General features: G+C 41.0%; 1 protein-coding gene across 1 annotated transcript in view; it reads left to right on the top strand.

Annotated features, from left to right (window-relative positions):
- The window catches only part of LOC136855761 (hepatoma-derived growth factor-related protein 2-like), a 203,265-nt gene that overhangs the window by 79,358 nt on the left and 103,025 nt on the right, over positions 1 to 20,882 (top strand). Inside the window, exons 7-9 of the mRNA XM_067133118.1 lie at positions 15,953 to 16,079; positions 19,859 to 20,058; positions 20,279 to 20,432. Coding sequence (XP_066989219.1) covers positions 15,953 to 16,079; positions 19,859 to 20,058; positions 20,279 to 20,432 — 481 coding nt within the window. The remainder of the gene's footprint in view (positions 1 to 15,952; positions 16,080 to 19,858; positions 20,059 to 20,278; positions 20,433 to 20,882) is intronic.

Below are 20,882 nucleotides of genomic sequence, written 5' to 3' on the forward strand. Positions count from 1 at the left end.
ATCCGGAGGCTTTAGCTTCGTCCTTCATAAGGTATGTCCGGGAAGGCATCTTCTTCCAGAACAGGCCAGTCTCATCCATATTGAACCACCTGTTCTGGATGGTAGCCCTTCTCCTCGATGATCTTCTTGAAGGCCTCCGGATATTTTGCGGCTGCTTCAGTGTCTGCAGATGCAGATTCCCCATGCAGAGTGGCAGACTTTAGGTTGAACCGCTTTTGAAATCGATGGAACCACCCCTTGCTGGCCTGGAAACCTTGAGGTGCTGATGATGGTCCTGGTTAGGGTTCTTCCCCCTCTTCTTCTGCTGGTTCATCAAAGCCTAGAAATTCCAATTCCCCTTCTTCAACGCCTTCCTCTGCCTGTACTACGTCGTCGCCTTCCTTAGCAGTTGATAACTGCTGGTGGAGTTGTTGTGCTTTCTCGCGAATGATGTTGGAGTCGAGGGGCACGTTTTTCTTCTGGCAGTCCTTTATCCAGATTGCCAGAGCAGATTCCATTTTCACAATTGTTTTATCCTGCACTGTTGCAACTGTCTTTGCACTACCGAATTAGCTCATACTCACAGACTTGCGTATCTCCGCCTCTTTCTTCTTGATATATCTCACTGTGCTCTCATTAACACTGAAATGGCGGCCAACCGCGGCAAAACTTTTGCCTCCTTTAACATGTCAAGAAGTTTCACCTTCTCCTCGAGTTTCATAACAGACTTCTTTCTTTTAGACTCTTTGCCAGAAGTCTTTGAAGGAGCAGGGCATTTTTTAGGAGGCATTTTAGGGTCGAATACCACTGATGCACAAAGATAAAAAATCGAAACGGACAGACGCACGGTTTCACACGGTAAGATGCTGCAAACTATACGCACAATCTGAAGATGATGCCGTGGAGCGTCCTCCCAGAATTCCATGTTCGCGAGTTGGTTGTGAATGTTCAGCCAATCAGCGCCAAGTGAACAGCCAATGAGCGCCAAGGAAAATGAATGGTGCTTCTGGATTGGCTGCTTTACAGATGACAGCCAATAGTGTGCTGAGTATCACTGATCCTGGGTACACAGCGTCCAGCATCGCGATTTCTTTGTATTTACAGAGAGGTGGCTTGGGTGAAGCACTTTTAGCCCTTAAATGCCGAAGCCCTATTTACAAAAAATTTCCCGTATGCGGTGGCGTCGGGAGCTACAGTAGCGGAAAAAAGTTTTTTTAAAAAAATCACAGCGCCCTTAGTTTTTAAGATTAAGAGTTCATTTTTGGCTCCTTTTTTTCTCATTGCCTGAAATTTAGTATGCAACCATCAGAAATGAAAAAAATATCATTATCATATATAAATATTGGAATATATGACAGCGAAAAAAAAAACTTGTATATAATTGTATACAAATTGCGCTGTAAGCAAAACGGTTAAAGCTAATGAGTTAATTTTTTTTAGTTGTATTGTACACTAAATTGCGATGATTTTGGTATATAACTGATTGTAAAACGATTAAAGCAACACAGAGAAAATATTATCACAAAATGATGCATGAATTCATAACGTGCTGACGTAAAAAAAAGTTTTTTTAAAAAATTCACCAAAAATCTAAATATTGTGCTAGAGACTTTCCAATTGTTTCAAAATGAAGGAAATTGATTGAATATTACTAGACTGTAAGTTTTTTTAGCTTACAATTGCATTTTTTTACCATTTCGATGGAGTTAAAGTTGACCAAAGGTTGATTTTTTCTATTTATTGTTATTTATATGAAAATATTTCAAAAATGGTAAAAGCTAAAAGCATGATTTATTTTTTGTTGTATTCTACATGAAATTGCGCACATTTTGATGTATAACACTTTATGTAACGAATAATATAAAATGGCGAAAAAATTACGACAAGGTGACTCAAGAAATGCTAGGATTTTTAGCGGAGTTCACGCTCGCAGATGGAAGGAAAAAGTTTTTTTCAAAAATTCACCATAAATCGAAATATTGTGCCAGAGACTTTCCGTTTGTTGCAAAATGAAGGTAAAGGATTGATTGTTACTAGAATGTAAGAATTTTGGCTTATGATTGCATTTTTCGAGCATTTCGATCGAGTTAAAGTTGACCGAAGGTTGATTTTTTTCTATTTATCGTTATTTATATGAAAATATTTCAAAAATGGTAAAAGCTAAAAGCATGATTTATTTTTTGTTGTATTCTACATGAAATTGTGCACAGTTTGATGTATAACACTTTATGTAACGAATAATATAAAAACGGCGAAAAAATTACGACAAGGTGACTCAAGAAATGCCAGGATTTTCAGCGAAGGAAAAAGTTTTTTACAAAAATTTATGGATGCCCCTCAGGACACCCCGATGCTTCCTAGGGGTCATAAAGGCATGGGATGTGGTCCTTGGTCCCTTCCGGTCACACGTGGCGCACAACACGGGCGTTGAGAAGCTGGGTCATCTTGGGTGCTTGGTCCTCTCCAGCATCCCAGTCTAAATTTCGTCTCACACACTCACTACCGACAGGCAGTATCGCCTTTCACGGTCCTGACAACGTTGGGACATCTCTGCAAACGTCCTGTTGCCTCACAAATACGCAAACACTCACCAAAGTTCTGCAAAACATGGATGCGTCAAAAAATCGCTGCGCTGATGCTTTCTGGTACGGGAAGGAGGAAATTCGTGCATGCACGTCTGGGTGACGCTTATAAACAAAACAACAGCTTGATCCGTGAACTCCCAGCATCCCTCAAGGCGCGTGATTTAAAACCTTTCGCAAACTAGGCCTATAATTATTTTTCCGCGAATATTTAAAAAAAGCATTTTTAGTCGACATATGGTACGTCCACTTGACACCCAACAGACAATTTTAGTCGACGTATGGTACGTCCAGTAGGCGTTTAAGGGTTAAGAAAAAATATATATTATTGAAATTTTGCTGTGTTTACGTTAGTATATTACAGTACTGTAATATTTGAAAATTAGTAAATCATTTTTAACTTACAAAATGTACTTACAGCAGTCATTACAGTAATATATACTTTACATACATGAAAATGCTATGTACCGCAGATGTAAACATACGTACCCTGCAGTATTCCTGTTGTCTTACGTATTTTAGATATGCTCTACGTACTACCCGTAGTACTGTACTATATTATGTATCATCCTAAAACACTTTTTGTATGTAATATTTAAAAATCATCTTACAACAAAACATTTTATAAAATGTACGTACTGTATGCGCAGAAGATCCGTGTTAGTATATGTACGCGCAACCAGTAGTACCATGCGTATACCGTAGTGGGAAATTATCGGCAAATGATCCAATACAGTATAACCGACTTTATTGCTATCTCACGTTTGTGTGTTTTGCATGTACAGTACTATGGCCTAAAAATATTTTTTGAAATCGTGCATTAAGATGTCCTCTGAATGCTCTGCTTCTTCTAAGGCCTCTGGCCAATAGCCTACAATTACTGTAATGACTGATGAGAAGAAAGTACTGTAGACATGATTGTTTTGTTAAGAGAGGGCAAAAGTCACGGAGAAGTAGCAGCCCATTACAGCATGACATTAATTGCGGTCGCCCATATTGAGCATGAACAAGGTAAAATAGTTATGCAGCCCTACTGTACCACCTTTGTTGCCATGTTCAAATACCTTAACATGACAGCGCCTCCTGTCATTCAACGTACTGCACAACTAATTCATCATCATCATCATCTACAGCATACTGAAATCAGCATTCATCACCAGTTACTACCCGTATGATTTAACTTTACAGTACTGTATTATTTATTATTATTAAGGTACCCAGTGTAGTATTACATAATATTATTATTTAATTTCTATTACTATTATATGTACAGTACTGTAGTACAGTATTATTATTGATTTACATGATTATTTAATGTTATTATACAATAAATATGAAAATACAGAATACTATTGCTATACAAAAAGACAAAAAATCTGCATCCGAATATGGAGTTTCCTGAATATTTTTATAGATATGTTCCATGGAAAAACCTGCGAATCGTGAGTTTCCCTGAACATTTTTTTAGATAGGTTCCATAGAAAAACCCACTTCACGAGTGGGTGAGTCCGCGAAACTTGAGAACGCAAATACGGGGGGTTCACTGTATAAAGAAAATACTGTCGACTCCTGCCTATTCGCAGTTCAGGATTCACGGCTTCACCAAGTTGCAGATTTTTCTGTGGAACATATCCCCAAATTATTCACAAAATATTCGGTAATTCGAGGATTTTTTTGTCGAGAAATATTCACTAATTACTGTAGACATGACTAAAATGTAAGAAATATTCGCTAATTATTGTAGACATGACTAAAATGTAAGAAATATTCGCTAATTATTGTAGACATGACTAAAAATGTAAGAAATATTCACTAATTACTGTAGACATGAATAAATACATTATTTCTGGTAAAAAATAATTTACTATTTTTCAAATATTAATACTAATGTAAACACAGCAAAATATCAATAAAATGTATTTATATTAATGCATATTATATAATTAGGTTCTCGTGAATTCCCAATTGGTGTCCCCTTATCTACTATAAAAAGAAAGGGACAACTTGAATACTGTATGAGAGAAAATGGATCTGCCTGAATATAGGGGTAACTTGATTAGTTTTCACACTTAGTTGTAAGCCATATATTTTTATGGGTAATGTAAGATGACTTTGAAATGATATTAAAGTGTTTTAGGATGATAGTTTAAGGTATACAGGCAGTCCCCAGCGGCAATGATGTGTGCCGATCTCTGGTTATCGGCGCTGATCCCCACTTATTGGGGCGCAGATAATAAGGGATCACTGATTTTCGGTTATTGTCACGCTGTCGGGAACAGAGACCCCGCAAATAACCGGGGACTGCCTGTATTTGGTATAGGATGATAGTTTAAGGTATACAATTTGTGTTTGAACTATAAAATAGGTAGTTATAAACATTTTTAGAGAGGGAGTCTTTGGTGTTTGAACCATTAAAATGACCACTTATAAGTGTTTTTAGAGGGAGATGTCAAGTGTTCGCAGATTTTAGCCATTCGCGGGTGGTTGTGGTCTCTATCCCCTGCAAATACCGGGGATTGACTGTAGTGGTGGTTGCACCCTTGAATTGTGGCTTCATGGTGACTGATCAGACTAGGTCATTTTGAAGTGATTGCTTACTATCATTATTTGTGACACATTGCCCCTAGTTTGGAAGACTAAAAACCATTACAGGTAGTTGTCGACTTACGACCGCATTAGGTTCCGACAGAGCAGTCGTAAGTCGATTTCGTCGTAAGTCGACCAACCACATATGAACATGTATTCTGTACCTACTGCATATTATCCATCATATATTATAGCCTAAGTATGTACTGTATACTGTACTGTCTTTTTTTAGCATATTGAATACTGTAAATTTAATCATGTTTGAGCTGTCTTTTTATCCTTTTTACCATGTTCAAACACACACACATATATTACATATACATGTATGTATTTTTTTGTTTACATTTTCATAGACAACTGACTAGCCTACATATACATTTTATATTATCCCAAAAATGTGCATGTATAGTACCTATTATTACGTTTAGAATATGAAATCTTATCATGCTTGAACTCCTTGATTAATACTTACTTTTATTACTGTATTTAACGTTTTTATTGTAGGCATTCAAACCATCTGCCTGGTTTGTTTACATTTTCTTATCCGCCATTTGCATTGCCAATCGGCTACGTATGACGTATGATATACTTTTATTTATTTATAGGTTTGAATTAAATACATAATTTATTACATTTGATTTATTTGCAAAAATAGAAATACAAAATACATTACAAAAATATGAATCTTTTACCATTTTGAACAAAATTTTACTTCTGAAAACATTTGTACTGTTGCCAACACGTCTATGAACACAGTTTTATTTTACGGTAAATTATTTTTTCTTTATAAATTTCAGGCAAACTACAGTAATGCATAGATAGATTTGATTTACAGTACAGCAAAAACATGAACATACAAAATAGAAATAAAAATTACGTAACATTTTAAATTTGAAAAAAAAAAAAAAAAATTATTGTCCACTGGTGGATGGCTGGGGATCGTCGGGGTCGTCCGTGGTCGTACCGGTAGATGGGGCCGGGGTAGACGGAGGTGTTATTTTCATAAACATGCTTAGTTTTGTCTGAATGGTTCGTTTTTTTCTCTCTTCATAAATTTCCCAGTATGGACGAAAAGCATCAAGGACCATGCGTTCAATTCTTGAAAATCTTTCAATATTTGGATCCATTCCTTCAAAATGAGCTAGAAGTTTATTTAACTGTGATAAACCTTCTGCTAAGCCTTTGGTCGTGAACATTCTTTGTGGTTCCTCCTCCTCATCCACCATTTCTGCTGCTGCTTCTCTCCTTTCTTCTTCTGCCACCTTTTCCTCTTCCAGCGCAATCAGATCTTCAGTTGTTAGTTCTTCCGACTCTTTGTCAAGCAATTCCTCGATTTCTTCCATTTCACATTCTAACGATAGATCTTTGGCTAATTTCACAATTTTTTTACAAATCATTTCTAGTTCATTCTCACTATCAAACCCATCAAAAGTATTCACATAGCGTTTAGCGCAATTCTTCCAAACACCGTTCATACATTTCTTCGTCACAGCTTCCCATGCCGCAGCGATGTTCTTGATGCATTTAAGAACATCGTATTTTTTACAAAAATCGCGTAAAGATACGTCAGGATCAGCATCTGTAGCAGATATTGCTTGGGAAAAGGTGGTTTTTAGATAATTTGCCTTAAAGGCAGCAATAGCTCCTTGGTCCATAGGTTGGATGAGAGGAGTTGTATTGGGTGGTAAAAATACCACTTTCACGTTGGGATGGAGATCGGCTAGATGAGGTGGATGCCGGGTGCGTTATCCAAAAGAAGTAACACCTTGAATGGAACAGTGTTTTCCAAACAATATTCACGAACCTGGGGAATAAAGCAGTTTAAGAACCAGTCTTGAAAAAGTGCTTGAGTCATCCATGCCTTTTGTTAGACCGATAGTAGACTGGTAGCGTATGCCTATTCACATTTTTGAAGGCTCGCGGGTTTTGAATGGTAAATCAAAAATGGCTTAAGCTTAAACCGGCGATGTTACCACCAAGCAACAAAGTCAGCCTATCTTTAGAGGCCTTAAATCCTGGCATAGATTTCTCCTCTTGGTAAATGTAGGAGCGTTCTGGCATTCGCTTCCAAAATAAGCCACTCTCATCAACATTAAAAATTTGTTCTGGTTAATAGCCTTCTTCTACAATGATTTCATCCAAACTTTCAACGAACTTTTTCATGACCTTCCTCATCTGCACTCGCTGCTTCCCCAGTGATTCTGACATTATGCAATTGAAATCTGTTCTTAAACCGTTTGAACCAACCTGTACTTGCTGAAAATTCTTGATTATATTCTTCTCCAGCACGCTCCTTCAACGTCTTAAAAATACTTAAATCTATCATTTGCAGTATGTGAAGGCTTAATGGGACACGTTTCTGGAGTTGGCTTTCAATCCACACATTTAATAGTTTTTCCATTTCGTGTATGGGTCCACTTCGTTGTTTCGTTATCACTGTTGATCTCATAGGTGCTGAACCCTTCACTGCTTCACGAATCCGTTCTTTATCCTTCAAAATTGTCGACACAGTAGAATGTGATAATTGAAGATCATACAGCGCTATTACATTCACTTTCTTCCCCCTTCAAACTGCTTTATCACTTTCAGTTTCGTGTCCAGATCAATAGCTTTTCTTGCTTTCTTAGCAGGATTGGAAATTGAGGAAGATTTTCTTTTGAAGACATCTTTGATTGGGGTTTGGAGCACACAAACAATGTCTTTCAGTAATAATGTGCAGTATGTAACGACACAAACACACTGAATGCTGCGAGCTGAGCATCTCTCGGAGATGAGTGCGCTGCGGTAGTGGGAAAAAGTATATGACGCTGAGGCTCGACGTATTTTAGCAAAATATAAAATTAAATATTAATATATATTATTATATTGTCGTATTGCCCGTCGTAAAAGTCGATCAGTCGTAAATCAAGTCCACGACTACCTGTACATTAGTCCCCTACACATAGATGTGGAAAACCTTATGAGTCACTTAGAAGTGGCTAAGATTTTGATGAAATAAATATATATATATATATATATATATATATATATATATATATATATATATATATATATATATATCATGTATGTATGTATACATACATGCATACATGTATGTATGTATACATATGCATTTCGAGTCATGCAAATTCGCAGATTCACAAAATTTTCGATTTGAATCTTAAGTTTTTGCTTCTGATTTTTTCACAGATCTGCAAAATTTGCAAAATTCTCAAACCCTGCAGAAGTGTTTGCATAATTTTTTAAAGTAATTTATAAGTTTTCTTGCTTTTAAGTGTAAAAGTGGTAAGAAAAATTTTTTTTATTTTTATTTTTATACATAAATATGATACAAGGGTCCTTTACATTAGGAATTACTTTCAGCTTAGGCTGGAAACGGCTGTTAAACTCTCGAGCAAAGTGGTTAGGCAGTAACTACCACCAGGTAGGCGGGAATACCCGCCTGCCCGGATGTAAAAATTCCAGTTTGCTTTCGGCCGTCATGCGTTGCAGACGTGTTTTTGGTTCTCTCTGCCTGACTGTCGTTAAGCTCTTATTATCCCGGTGGGATCTTAATGTATTTTTCTGTATATATTACATGTGTTTGATATTTATTAATACAAACCCATGATTTGTGATAACCTTGCATAAGTCGTCGTTCCCTGCGCTGTCTCTTGGTTTGACAGCCAAGAGCGTAATTTGAGAAGCGTAACCGAGTGGTAATGCTTCTCTTCCAGCGGCCCTTTATGTAGATACTGAAGGCGCCCCTGTACATTCGGAGATATTAAATTGGGACGTAATATCTTCGCTCCCATACATTGATCGGGACGTAAGAGTTTGCTTCCCTTCTTGGGCTTCTGCCCTCCGTGTATAAGGGGCATCACTACTTCCTTCCTACTTATGCTGAGTGTTGCTTCGCCACCTGCGCTTGGAGAACTACGGGGCGGGTGGAAGGTTGCGGGCGTCGTCCATAAGTTCCGCTTCCACGGCGCCCTTGGTGGCCTCCCCTCCGTCCTTTTTCTCTTCCCGTAGGTTCTTCCCTCTCCCCTTTAGTAGACCTCTCTCCTTCGCCCTCTTCTCTCGCTCGTTGGGTGAAGACCATAGGGGCAGGGAGCGATTGGGCGACCTCTTCTAGAGTATCTCCTCTCGCTGCGTAGGGCAGTTCCCCTTGTAGCAAGAGGAGTCTCCCTCTACTAATTAACTTTGCTTTTTCTTTCAGGTTGACAGTGAGCATCACAGACACATCAGTAGTTGGCTGGATATCTCAGAGGATATCACACATGAAGCAGTCCTGACACTCGTTTAGTGTTGCTTCGGGATCGACCACAGTACTTGGTTAGATGACATATTTCCATGTCAGGATCATTCTGACTCTGTTCCTGCCGATGTGGATCGATCACTGTCATTGCTGGTCTTCGTGTATGCTGTTGCACTGCCTCTGGCGTATCTGTGGTCCATCTGCTCCTGCTGTTCCCTGTGTTATGCTCTTGTTAACTCGACGGCAGTCTCTGGGCTGCTCCTCCTGGTCTGTGACATTTCTGTCCATTGCAGTAGTTCCTGCTTATCGAACCGCTAACGTAGGTCCTGCATCAGCTGGCATGATTGTGCCCACTACTTCTCCTAGTGGTCGTGCCCGGGGCCGCTTCCATTGTGTTCCTGCCAGCTGCCCTGGAGGTTACGATGTCGGCGTGATGGTGAAGGAAGTTGCCTTGTGGAAGTGACGTTCCTGGCCATTGCAATAGCTCCTGCCTTCGAACCTCTGCCATATCTCCTGCATCAGCTGTCATGATTGTGCCCGCTACTTCTCCTAGTGGTCGTGCCCGGGGCTGCTTCCGTTGTGTTCCTGCCAGCCGCCCCAGAGGTTACCATGTCCGCCATCCTGTAGAAGTTGTTGGCGTGAAGATGAAGGAAGTCGCCCTGCTGAAGTGATGTTCCTGGCCGTTGCAGTAGCTCTTGCATCGGTTGTCCTGATCATGCCTGCTGCTTCTCCTGGTGGTGGTGTCCTGGGCCACTTCCGTTGTGTTCCTGCCTGACTGCCTTGAAGGTTACGATATTTCGTGTCCACCATCCTGTAGAAGATGGAGTGGAGGTGAGGGAAGTCGCCCCGTAGAAGCAGCCGCCGTCTTCTTCATCTTATCTTCGATTTCATCTTCTGCTGCGTCTTCCCTTCCTCTCCCAAGGTCCAAGGGGGTCCCAAGAATCGGACAGACCTCCATCGGCCAAAGGAGAGGAAGGCTGCTTCTTCCCCTTGATGCCCTTGGACATCTAGGGACTGCCTCCTTTCGAGGAGGCAGTGGGTCTCTCTTTGGCTCTTCCTGACCTTCAGGTTAGGAAACCGATTCGCATAGCCCTGGGTTTTGTGTTTCGGAAGCCATGGGCGTGCAGACCTCGGTTTGCGATCCCCTTCCCAGTCCTAGAGGTTCCGCCTCTTAAAACGGGAGCTGCTTCTGGCGCTCGTTCGTGAGCCACTGCGAGTGCTCGAGATTCTATGGAATATTGAGTATCCTGATCTGGTCTGGAGAGATTTTCCTTGGCCCAGTTTGGGAGCAGTGCAAGAGAAAGGGCTGAGGCACCCAGGTGTCTCAGCTCTTCCTGCCAACACCATAAGCACTCCTCGAGTGCTTGCCAGTGCTTGGTCGGGTTCCCAGCCTGGTGTCTCGATCCTGTCGGTTCGAACACCAGAAGAAGCAGGGAAGAGATTCCCTTTGGGAGTCCTGCGGGACTTCTAAGGGACTGACTCTTCTGGGAGACAAGTTTCTCTTGTTGGCTTTTCCTGCCCTCGGACGCAAACTGATTCGCATTCTCCTGTGGGGTCTTGCGTTTTGGTGGCCGCGAGAGAGCAGCCTCACGAGGCCATGCCCTCATTGCCAGTCTTGGAAGTTTGCATCTAAGACTGGTTCTGTGCTTGGCTCTTTCGATTTCTTAGGAAACTGAAAGCAGCCGCTCCCGATTTTTGGGAGTCTCATGGGTAGCTCGAATTCTATGAATCACGAGCGCTCTCCTGACGAGAGGCACAGGACGAGAGAAAGTGCTGAGACGCCAAGTGTCTCGATACTGGCCGCCAGCTGCTTCGGTTGCCCGGCCGGGCTTCATTCTTATGTCTTGAACTTAGGGTTCGAGCATGCAAGATAGCAGACACAGAATTCCCCTTTGAACCTTCCTCTTAGGGGCCTTGGCCTCGAAGGAGTTTAGAGTTCAGGAAACTAGCAATAGTTCATGGCAGACGAGTTCCTCCTGCCCAGTTCCGATTGTGTTCATGCAATTGGCTTGGCCCCTGGTCGTGCTTACGAGACTGGCTTGGCTTGCTGGGATTGCGAGACTGGCTCGGCTCGGCTTGGCCCGGCTCGCCCCGCCTGCCTCCCAGTCCACCGCATACCAACCAGCTGGATCGCGTTTGCGTGATCGGCTCGGCCCTACACAGGTTTTTCCGATTCGGGTTCTCAGCTATGTCCGAGTGAAACTTTTTGCTCTTCCCAGGAAAGCGTTTTGCCACGGCACAAGTGCTCTTCTCCCCCGTGTGGCAGTAATCTCCTTCGGTTGATTATCGCTCACGGTCTGCCTCTCCTGCTTATCTTACTGGCAGGACAGGTAGGGGTATTCTCTCTCCTCACATGTTCTTTTCTCCTCTCGGTTTCTGAGAGGCGCGCGATGGACAGAGAGAGCTCCGACGAACTTCTTTGGAGTTCGGCTGCCTGGCGTGCTTTGGGTGTCGGTCCCCCAATTATCTCGTAGTATAACCAGGTAGCTGAGGAGGTTTTATGTGATCTGTCAAGGTCTCCCTCCAAGGGGAGAGGTACAGGAGTTTCATGCAGGTGTTGCCTTGTTCTGATCGCGAGTGTTTTCGGGGAAACAGCGCCAGCCCTAGGGGTCTTCCTCTTCATGAATAATCTTCGATCACCCTGCAGTGTTTTTGGAGCCCCCTTGGTCCTGGCTTTTGAGAGCGTTCTCGACCTGATGAATTCTTTTCCTTGAAGGAGTTAATTCAGGTCGAAACACCAAGCTTCTCCCCTTCCTCAACAGAATATGGATTCTTCTTGTCTCGAAGGGTTTTGCCGACTGCAGTTTTTTGGGCATTTATGGTGCTAAGAAGAAGGACTTTGTCCCAATTCAGATCTCCGGTTTCGTAAGTCCCGAGTTGGCTTGACCCTTAGGAACGAACCTTTACTTGGTTCTGCCTTTCTCTTTCAGAGATTTGCCAGATACATCGGTAATCAAGGTTCGTACCAGGGCACTGCCTTGTCGTTTGGACAATGGCCAAGACCTTTGGGTCATAGTCATCTCAACTCAACCTTGAGTTCAAGCCAGCCCCCGTCAACTCCTTAGCTAAGAAGTCCCAGGCTTCAGGAGATTGCAGAACACATAGTCCTCTTCTTCCCTTTTAGGAAAGTGCACATAACTGTATCTCTTTCCCATATGGGAGGAGGGAAGAAAGGAAGAGAGAAAAGAAGTATTGACCGGAAAGAAGTTCTCCTACTGCTGATGCCTGGATGAAATGATACTTATTGAGTCTCTGGAACTGGCAGCGACATTGCCGAGACCTGGGAATGGATTCCTTCAGGAGAAGTATCCATTTCCCTTAGGTCTCGGCAACTTCTTTCATCGAACTTCCATCCTGCCAACTCTCCCGTGCTCCCGATTAGGGAAATGCCAGCCCGGCCAGAGCTAATTGTCTCGGTACCCTGTCATCTTGCAGAAGCTTCCCCACTGTGGAGAAAGGAAGTCTGCTTCCATTCCTCTGTCCTTCTGTCCTCTTGAAGTATGAGGAAAGAGTTAGTCTAATGCTTGATTGAAGGAACCTTTGAATATGCTTGCATATTCCCCTCACATCTTTCATCTACTTACGGATTCACCTATTGAGGAATAGGCGCACACTGGTAAGACCTTGTCTTGAAGGTGTGTGACTGAGACGACTAGTACCTTCTCATCAATGTCCTGGGCCCAGGGCAGCCATTTGGCCAACCGAGAATTCAGGATGAGTTTTGCGACACTCACTGGTTTCGTTGAGCAACAAAACCACAGTAGTAGCATTTGTTGACTAACAAGAGGTAATCGTTTTTTCCTCCTGTTTCATCTATCAACATTTGCAGGTACTCGAGTGTTCTATTGCACACTCGACAGCTCAATTAACCAGATGCATTCCCGGTGGGGATGTATTGGTAGGCAAGCCTGGCCTCAGGTTTGAGTGATTGGGGCGGAACGTGCTGCTCACTCTTTTCTTCATGAAGATTCATGCAGAGACTGCTTGACTGAGAAATCCCTACCGTCCTTCTGTTGCCTCCCTGCACAGCAAGTTGGTAGTTTTTCTCGCTCCTTCATACCAGGCCAGGGGCCGCTACGGTGAGGCATGCTGTCTTTTTGGGGGAAGACTCAATATCTACTTTTTTCCCTCCGTATTTGTCCGTTTCGCATTGCCCACCCCGAGTTACAGACAAATACTTGAAGACTTCACCTTCATCCGACCTGATAGCCGAGGCATCAAGAAGAGTTCTGCTTGACCCAACCTCCTGTAGCAGCTACACAAGAAGCGGTTCTTGAGGCAGTACATCCCTGTGTTCAGGACTGGGAGACCTTCCAGCTTTCCTTGCAAGCATAGGCTTTCTCGCTGAGAGGCATTGGATATAGCTGGATATCCCTTGAAGTCCTCTGCAACACTGTCCCAGGGACTGGATCTGTCTTCGCTGATGGTGTTGTGGATGTAACTTCTTCTCGGGTCAGAGTTGCTCTTCAAGTCTGGACTTCCTCATCTTGTCTGCCGAGGGTTGCTTCTCTCCCTTTCATTTGTGAAGAACATAGGCCCTTGCAACCTAGTCTTCTATCTGAAGCATCCTTCATCTCCTTAGTCAAGAGTTAGCAACGGACGAGAAGCTTCTTCAGTCATGCTGTCCCAGGGAACTGTTCCCTGGGTGGCACGCGCCTTACGAGTCGTCAGATAGAGATGTGCCCTCTTAGGACCATCTCTCATCTTACTCCGACCTTGGCGTAGAAGATGGAAGAACAGGGATGGGGATCATACCTCGACTCCTCAGATGTCGTAGGTGGACTCCTAATCCATTGGCATCTACTGTCGGGTTCGAGTCCTTCTTGTTCCCCTCCTCCTTGGACTTTTTGTCGATGATCCAGATCATTTGTTACCTTGTCCTATTAGGGAGCTGTGGTACTTTCCGAAAGGCTCGACATTCCTAGCCTGGATGTCGTCAACGTTTTCGCTAGTACTCTCTCTCCCAAGGAAGAAGTGTCTAAGGACACATCTTTCTCCTGACTTCGTGAAGCGATCAAAGGAGGTACTCAGTAGCTGACGACGACAATACCGGTACCTTCCTCCCGAGAGCTCACAAAGTCGATGGCTTGTCCATCCCTCGCATTCCAGAAGTTTCTGTTGGTCTGGAAGCAAGACATGGTCTCTTAGATCACACTCTTGTCTTCCTGTGGTCTTACCCACAGGGCCTTGCAACCTTTTTTCCTTGGCCTGTGGTGGCTGCTCAACAAGTTGTGTTGTCTTACCCGGCTCCTTCAAGAGGACGAGTAGCATCTCGCCTAAGGTGTTGGTTCTGGAAGTGAGAAGGATTCCGAGAGTGACTAGCCTCTCTTCCTCCTTCCCCGTCCTCCAACTTCTCCTCCTTAGGGATGAGAATAGGACTCGAACCAATAGCTGCTGGAACTGGCGCTGATGCGGTAAGACTACACATCAAGCACCCATTCTATTTTTCTTATAGAATCATAGAAGCAATTCCGCTCCTTCCTCTAGCAAGGGGAGGAAGGAGAGACTGGCAATAAGGGAACCCTATCTCGGCTTTTCCTTACTGCCTCCGACTCTAGATCCTTCCAGCCTATTTCATAGGAGTTACGTTTCCTCACTCGTGAAAAGGTCCAGTATCTGACATTTGATCTTGCAGTTCCTCCACTCCGATCAATATGTCAGAGGCACAGTACTCCTCCTTGCTCTTTTGACCAGGAGGAGTAGCCCAGGTGTGCAGAACTCCAGTCAGTTTAGGAGACTCACTCAGACTCCTCCCTCCAACCAGTGAGTCTTCCTAATGTAAAGGACCGATGGTTTGTATATCGTGTCGGAACAAATCACAATTTTTGAAAGTAAATTGTATTTTTCCTAACTATACAAACCTGAGGTCCTTTACATTACATACTGTGCCCACCTCATGCCACCCCTCAATCTGAACCTGGACCAAAACGCAAACTGGAATGTTTACATCTGGGCAGGCTGGTATTCCCGCCTCCCTGGTTGTAGTTACTGCCTAACCACCTTGCTCAAGAGTTTAACGGCTGTTGGCAGCCTACGCTGAAAGTAATTCCTAATGTAAAGGAGCTCAGGTTTGTATATTTAGGAAAAATACAATTTACTTTAAAAAATTGTGATACTTTATGTCAAAGTCAAATCCCTCAAAATCACAACCCAGCTGTTGATGTAAACATACCTCAGTCCCCCTACTCTAGCTTGGCTATCTTAATGTTTTATAATGGTTTGATATTTCAAGGGCCAATTCTAATGTAAAATTAAAACCGTATATGGGAAGTGTTGAGTATGCTAGATGTGGGAATAGTATTTGTCTCATTTGAAGGTGGTACGATTTAGGCTGTTATGAATGTCTTAGTTTTTCACATTGCTGCTGTTAGTTCATATCATATGTTGTGCAACTGGTAAGAATGAATGAGTTCTGCAATGGTGCATAAATGCTGCAATTGATGGATATTGAAATACCTTCTCTGCTTGTTAACATTATGAAGTTTTATAAAAATAACAGCCATACTGTGGACTAACTAACCTTTAAGGCACATTGTGAATATGTTGAAGAGTTTATATTTTTTACCAGGTAGTAGAAGAACCACAGATTAGTCGTAGTGGACGACTAATAAAGCCCAAAAAGTTCCTAGACGAAGGTGAAGAAGGATCAAGACCACCCTCAGCCAATGCAAGTGCACCCAGCACACCAGTTCCAGGTAAACTGTTGTGGATTTTCCCAGTAATCGGTAATCAGTTGCTTTTAAAACTCTCTCTCTCTCTCTCTCTCTCTCTCTCTCTCTCTCTCTCTCTCTCTCTCTCTCTCTCTCTCTTTTGAGTGTAATTAACATCAATTAAAATTTGTTCATATGAGATAAAAAATGTATACAGTCACTATGCGACTTAAGATTTACGCTCCGGACAGCAGTTCTTGTCTTGAATTGTTTGTAAGTTGGATTTTAATGTAGATGTGCATAATTTTTATTGGTTTTGACATTCCAGAGTTAGCTTGGTAGTCATAGATTATACTATTTTCAGTGTATTTGTAAATCATGCAATATTATAAAGAATTACTTTGGGTGTTGGAAAGGTAACAAGAAAGTAAAATTTAGGTTCATGCAACATTCAAAATTCAGTATTTTTCCTTGCTTTGAAAGTTATAAACTTGGAGAGAATTTTACAGGAGCAGCATCTGACATTGAAGTTTACAAAGTAAACAGTACATACTGCCATCTATTGACAAAAAAATATATTAAACATTTCCTATGGGGAGAGGAAATATAGAAAACGGGAATTCATCAAAAAACTAGTTAAATCGGGAAGATAGAAATAAATAGGAACATTTTACGAGTACGAATGAACAAATGTTCTTGTGATTGTAAGATGAATACATGGTAGTTAATCACGAGAATACACGGGGTAATCAGGGACGGGGTTAACGGAACAAGTTTTTCTTATTCCTCATGTCTTGTTCTTTGCAAAAATTGTTACTAGTAGAACAGGCACCCAGAGCAAAATGTGAGCTTGTCACCCTGTCTGTTCGTATCTACAAATGTGTGTGACTTGAATGTTTGTAAGTAAGGTGTTGACTGTATTGGTTCATTACGATCCATCAATTATAAGATGCTATATTCTGTGGTGAACTAATTCCAGTTGCGCCACTGTCCTGAAAAATAATGCACCTGCCCCACATGGCCAGCCTTGTACTGCCACTAGCATCTCCACAAAAATTTTATGCAACTGTAGCATCAAACATCTCGGCTGCTCTCTTCTGTATAGTCATTGTGTATTCCCAGCGTTTGTGCCTAGTGCTCTTTATTCTTACACTGGGTCTGTTCACTTTTCATTCTGTCATAAACATTAAATTAGAATGTGTTTTTGGGGCAGTACCATGTAAGTGCAAAGCACAATCAGATAATAATTTAGAACTTGTTTGCTGTTTGGTCAGTGTTATATCTGTCTCTCTCTCTCTCTCTCTCTCTCTCTCTCTCTCTCTCTCTCTCTCTCTCTCTCTCTCTCTCTCTCTCTCTGGTACAGTATCGTAATGCCATTCATTTAATGCAGTGCAAATTTTTCATAATACAGTATTGTATTGTGACATACATACATTTTTCAGTCTGTGTGTTGGTGTTAATGCATATATGCTTGGCTTTAAGGTAAACTGTGCACTTGCTGTGCATTTGCTTGCGTTTCTCTCTCTCTCTCATGGAAAACTATTTTTTATTTTATAAAGAATAAGAGTTAGTATAATAAATTATAAGAAATTAGTTTATCATTGTGTGATGCATGTGCGTAATTACATGTGCACATGTACACAGACTGGCTAAATGCAAATTGTCATACATTCAACCTGGCTTACTAAACTCATTGGCAAATCTCATAATTGTTCATACGCGGAACAAGCCTGGGTCTTAACATTAGGTTAAATCTCTGGTGCCAGCTGGAAACTGGTAAAAATAAAACAATATAGAGGCATTCCCCAGTTATCGGTGGGATCAGTTATTGGCAATCAGTTTTACCAGGCGTGTCTAGCAATGAAAATCTGCAATTTTCGGTGCCGAAAATCGCCAATTTCTGCTTGTTGACGCCGATAATTGGGTATTGGTGTTGATACTGCAATTTTCAGCACCAAAAATTGCCAAAAAGGCTTCAAAAATTGCCAATTTTCAGTTATCGGTGATTTTCATTATCGTCACGCTGTCAGAACGGAACCCCCGCTGATAACCGGGTACTGCGTGTAATTGTATATGCAAGGTAATAATGTTAAGACTGCAGGTTAGTTAGTTATGAAAAATACAAATTAATAAAAAATTTGTCATTTCATTACTCTCTTATAATTAACAACCACTTACTATTTCAATGACCACCGCTTAGCAAAACATGGGAATAGACAGCAGCAAGAACTGAAGCGAGAAACGGCTGTTTGCTGATGTTAGTCACTGTAACTATCGGGTGTTTATTTAGAGCTGCATTACAGTTGTTGACTTGTTAAAACTTGCGAATTATCAATGTTAACTTCCATAAGTAAAAAGAAAATTAATTTTTAATCATCCTCCATGCAATAAAGAAAAGGGCTTAAGAAAGTATATTGCTTAAGCTACAGGTTTTAACTATAGCTGAAGAAATAAAGTGGAGGCTGCTAAACTTTTTGGACGGGAGTAAATGACGACCAAAGCTTTTTACTTCATTTAAAATTTGTTTATACAGATAAAGATAAGCTGCATTTTAAACCAAGCTTTATTAATTTACCAAAAAAAATGTATATCCAAATTATGCTTAATTTAGCAATGAATAGTAATGATGTCAGTATAACTCAGTCAGCTGCTTCTGAGAATGTAAACATTACCAGAATGTAAATGGCACATGATCGTTATGTTTATATTTTCATATGATAAGATTATAATAGTACATGCTATAGAAATGGAACATAAATCAACAGTTTTATGAAAATTATTATCAGTTTAGATACAACTGCATCATTTGACTTTGGCAAATGGATATTGTTAGAATTTCAGAGCACATTCTCAATCAGTGAAACATTAAATCTAATAATATTTGTATACGAACTCCTTTAAGGATTTTCTTGATTTGCATTATTGTGATTGTTTACAATCCAGTACAATAAAGAAGCACCACACAGGAATTGCATAGCCAGGTGGATGAAGAAGTTTAAAGAAACAGGTTCTGTTATTGATAAACCACGGTCTGGTAGACCATGTGTTGATGAAGGAACTGATGCATCTGTGGAACAGTCCTTTGGAAGAAGTCTGAGAAAGTCTGAGGTAAGTATCTCTGGAGATGAGGCTTTCAAAATATACTGTGGTTTATCAACAACAAAACCTGTTTCCTTAAATGTCTTCATCCATCTGGCTATGTATATCCTGTGTGGTGCTTCTTTATTGTACTGGGTTGTAAACCTTCTTTGGACAGTGATTGTACATTTTAGCTCGGCCAACCAAAGAATGCACTTTACTTTCTCTTCTGGTGAAGTTGTGGGTCAACAGCAGTTCTGAAAAGAAGTTATTTTTAAGTTTCAGAAATTGTGAAAAATATGATAAAACAAATGATAAATAAAACTGTAGAAGAACAGAAAACTAGAAACATCAAGTTTTTTTTATCCTTTTTTACAGATTAATTCTATCATGTATAGCTACGAAGCTACAGGTATTTTAAATTGCACCAAGACTTTAAGGAGACCCTGTATATATGTATTGATAACTGCTAATGAGATTAGATAAGAGTGATAACAATTTGTATAAGTTAAAATGTTGTCTTTGCTGTTGCAGTGACGCCTTGCATTGAATAATCTCCCCTCCACTTTTTTTTTTATAGAATGTAAGGCACATTGTGAATAGAATTGAAGAGCAGAAGAGCATATCTGCCTAGGTACAATTAGTTAGGAGTGCAGGTTAAGGTAGTATTGAAAAATTTTGATAGGTTAGCTGTTACAGTTGAGGTGGAATTGACTAGTGAAACTAAATATATACATGCATTTCAGAAGTTGCCTCTACAGCCACTACCACCACAACCACCACAACCCCTTTAACAACTAAATCGAATAATGCTGGTGCTGGGAAGAATTCCACTTCTTCCCCAATGATTGCTCCTAAGAAGAGACTCTCAGCCCTTGTTTCTGAAGATGTTCCCAAGACTCCAACTGATAGTGTTAAACCCGAATCTCCAATGCTCACCCCAACCGTAAGTCCCTCTCCATTCCCCTTGTTATTTCAGGCATGACTTCATCTACAAGATTACTGCATTTTAATCAAGGAGTATTACTCTTAATAGCTGAGAAGAATGCTGTATAGATGACAAAATATAATTTAGAAAGTTTTATTTTATAATAGAAATGTCAAAGTACAGAAACCTCTTGAAATCTTACTGCACTGTTAAAAATTTAAATGGTCTTTTTCAAAAGGGTCCTCCACCTAAAAAGAGAGGGCGACCCTCTAAAGCTAATTCTCCAAAAGAATCTGCAAGTACAACTCCTGTAGGGAAGAAGGAAGATGCCCCATCATCCCCAGCAAAGAAAGCATTAGGAAATGAAACCAATAAAGAAAAGAAGTCTCCAGGTTAGTCCTACGGGTCTCTGTTACCATGTAATGGATTTTACCTTATGAAATTGATGAAATGTTTTACAGTAGGATTGAAAAGAATGAGTTGATTTGGTATTTTCAGAGAAGCTCTTCACAAACAGCACGAGTATTGTAGGCTATGAACTCTGTAGTGAAAAAGTAAATTGAGGTTTGCTGCTCTCCTTACAAACAGTCCTCAAGCTTGGCAGTTTTTTAGGTGCAAAGGGGAGAAATGTGAACTTTTGGTTGGTGACAACTGTAGGTTTTTTTGCTACTGGTATCCCTAAATGCAGGGTTCTGGGATCTTAGTAGGTTGTTTATTGTTTTTATGAGTGACACAGTCAGTGAACTCTTATCTTACAATTAAGATGACTTAGAATTAGTGCAGTATGCAAGTGGTGCATCTCTTTTTGCATTTATTTGCTCCACTTTCATCAGAAATGAAGT

Source organism: Macrobrachium rosenbergii, chromosome 33 (assembly GCF_040412425.1).
Source record: "Macrobrachium rosenbergii isolate ZJJX-2024 chromosome 33, ASM4041242v1, whole genome shotgun sequence".
In the NCBI taxonomy this organism is placed as follows: Eukaryota; Metazoa; Arthropoda; class Malacostraca; order Decapoda; family Palaemonidae; genus Macrobrachium; species Macrobrachium rosenbergii.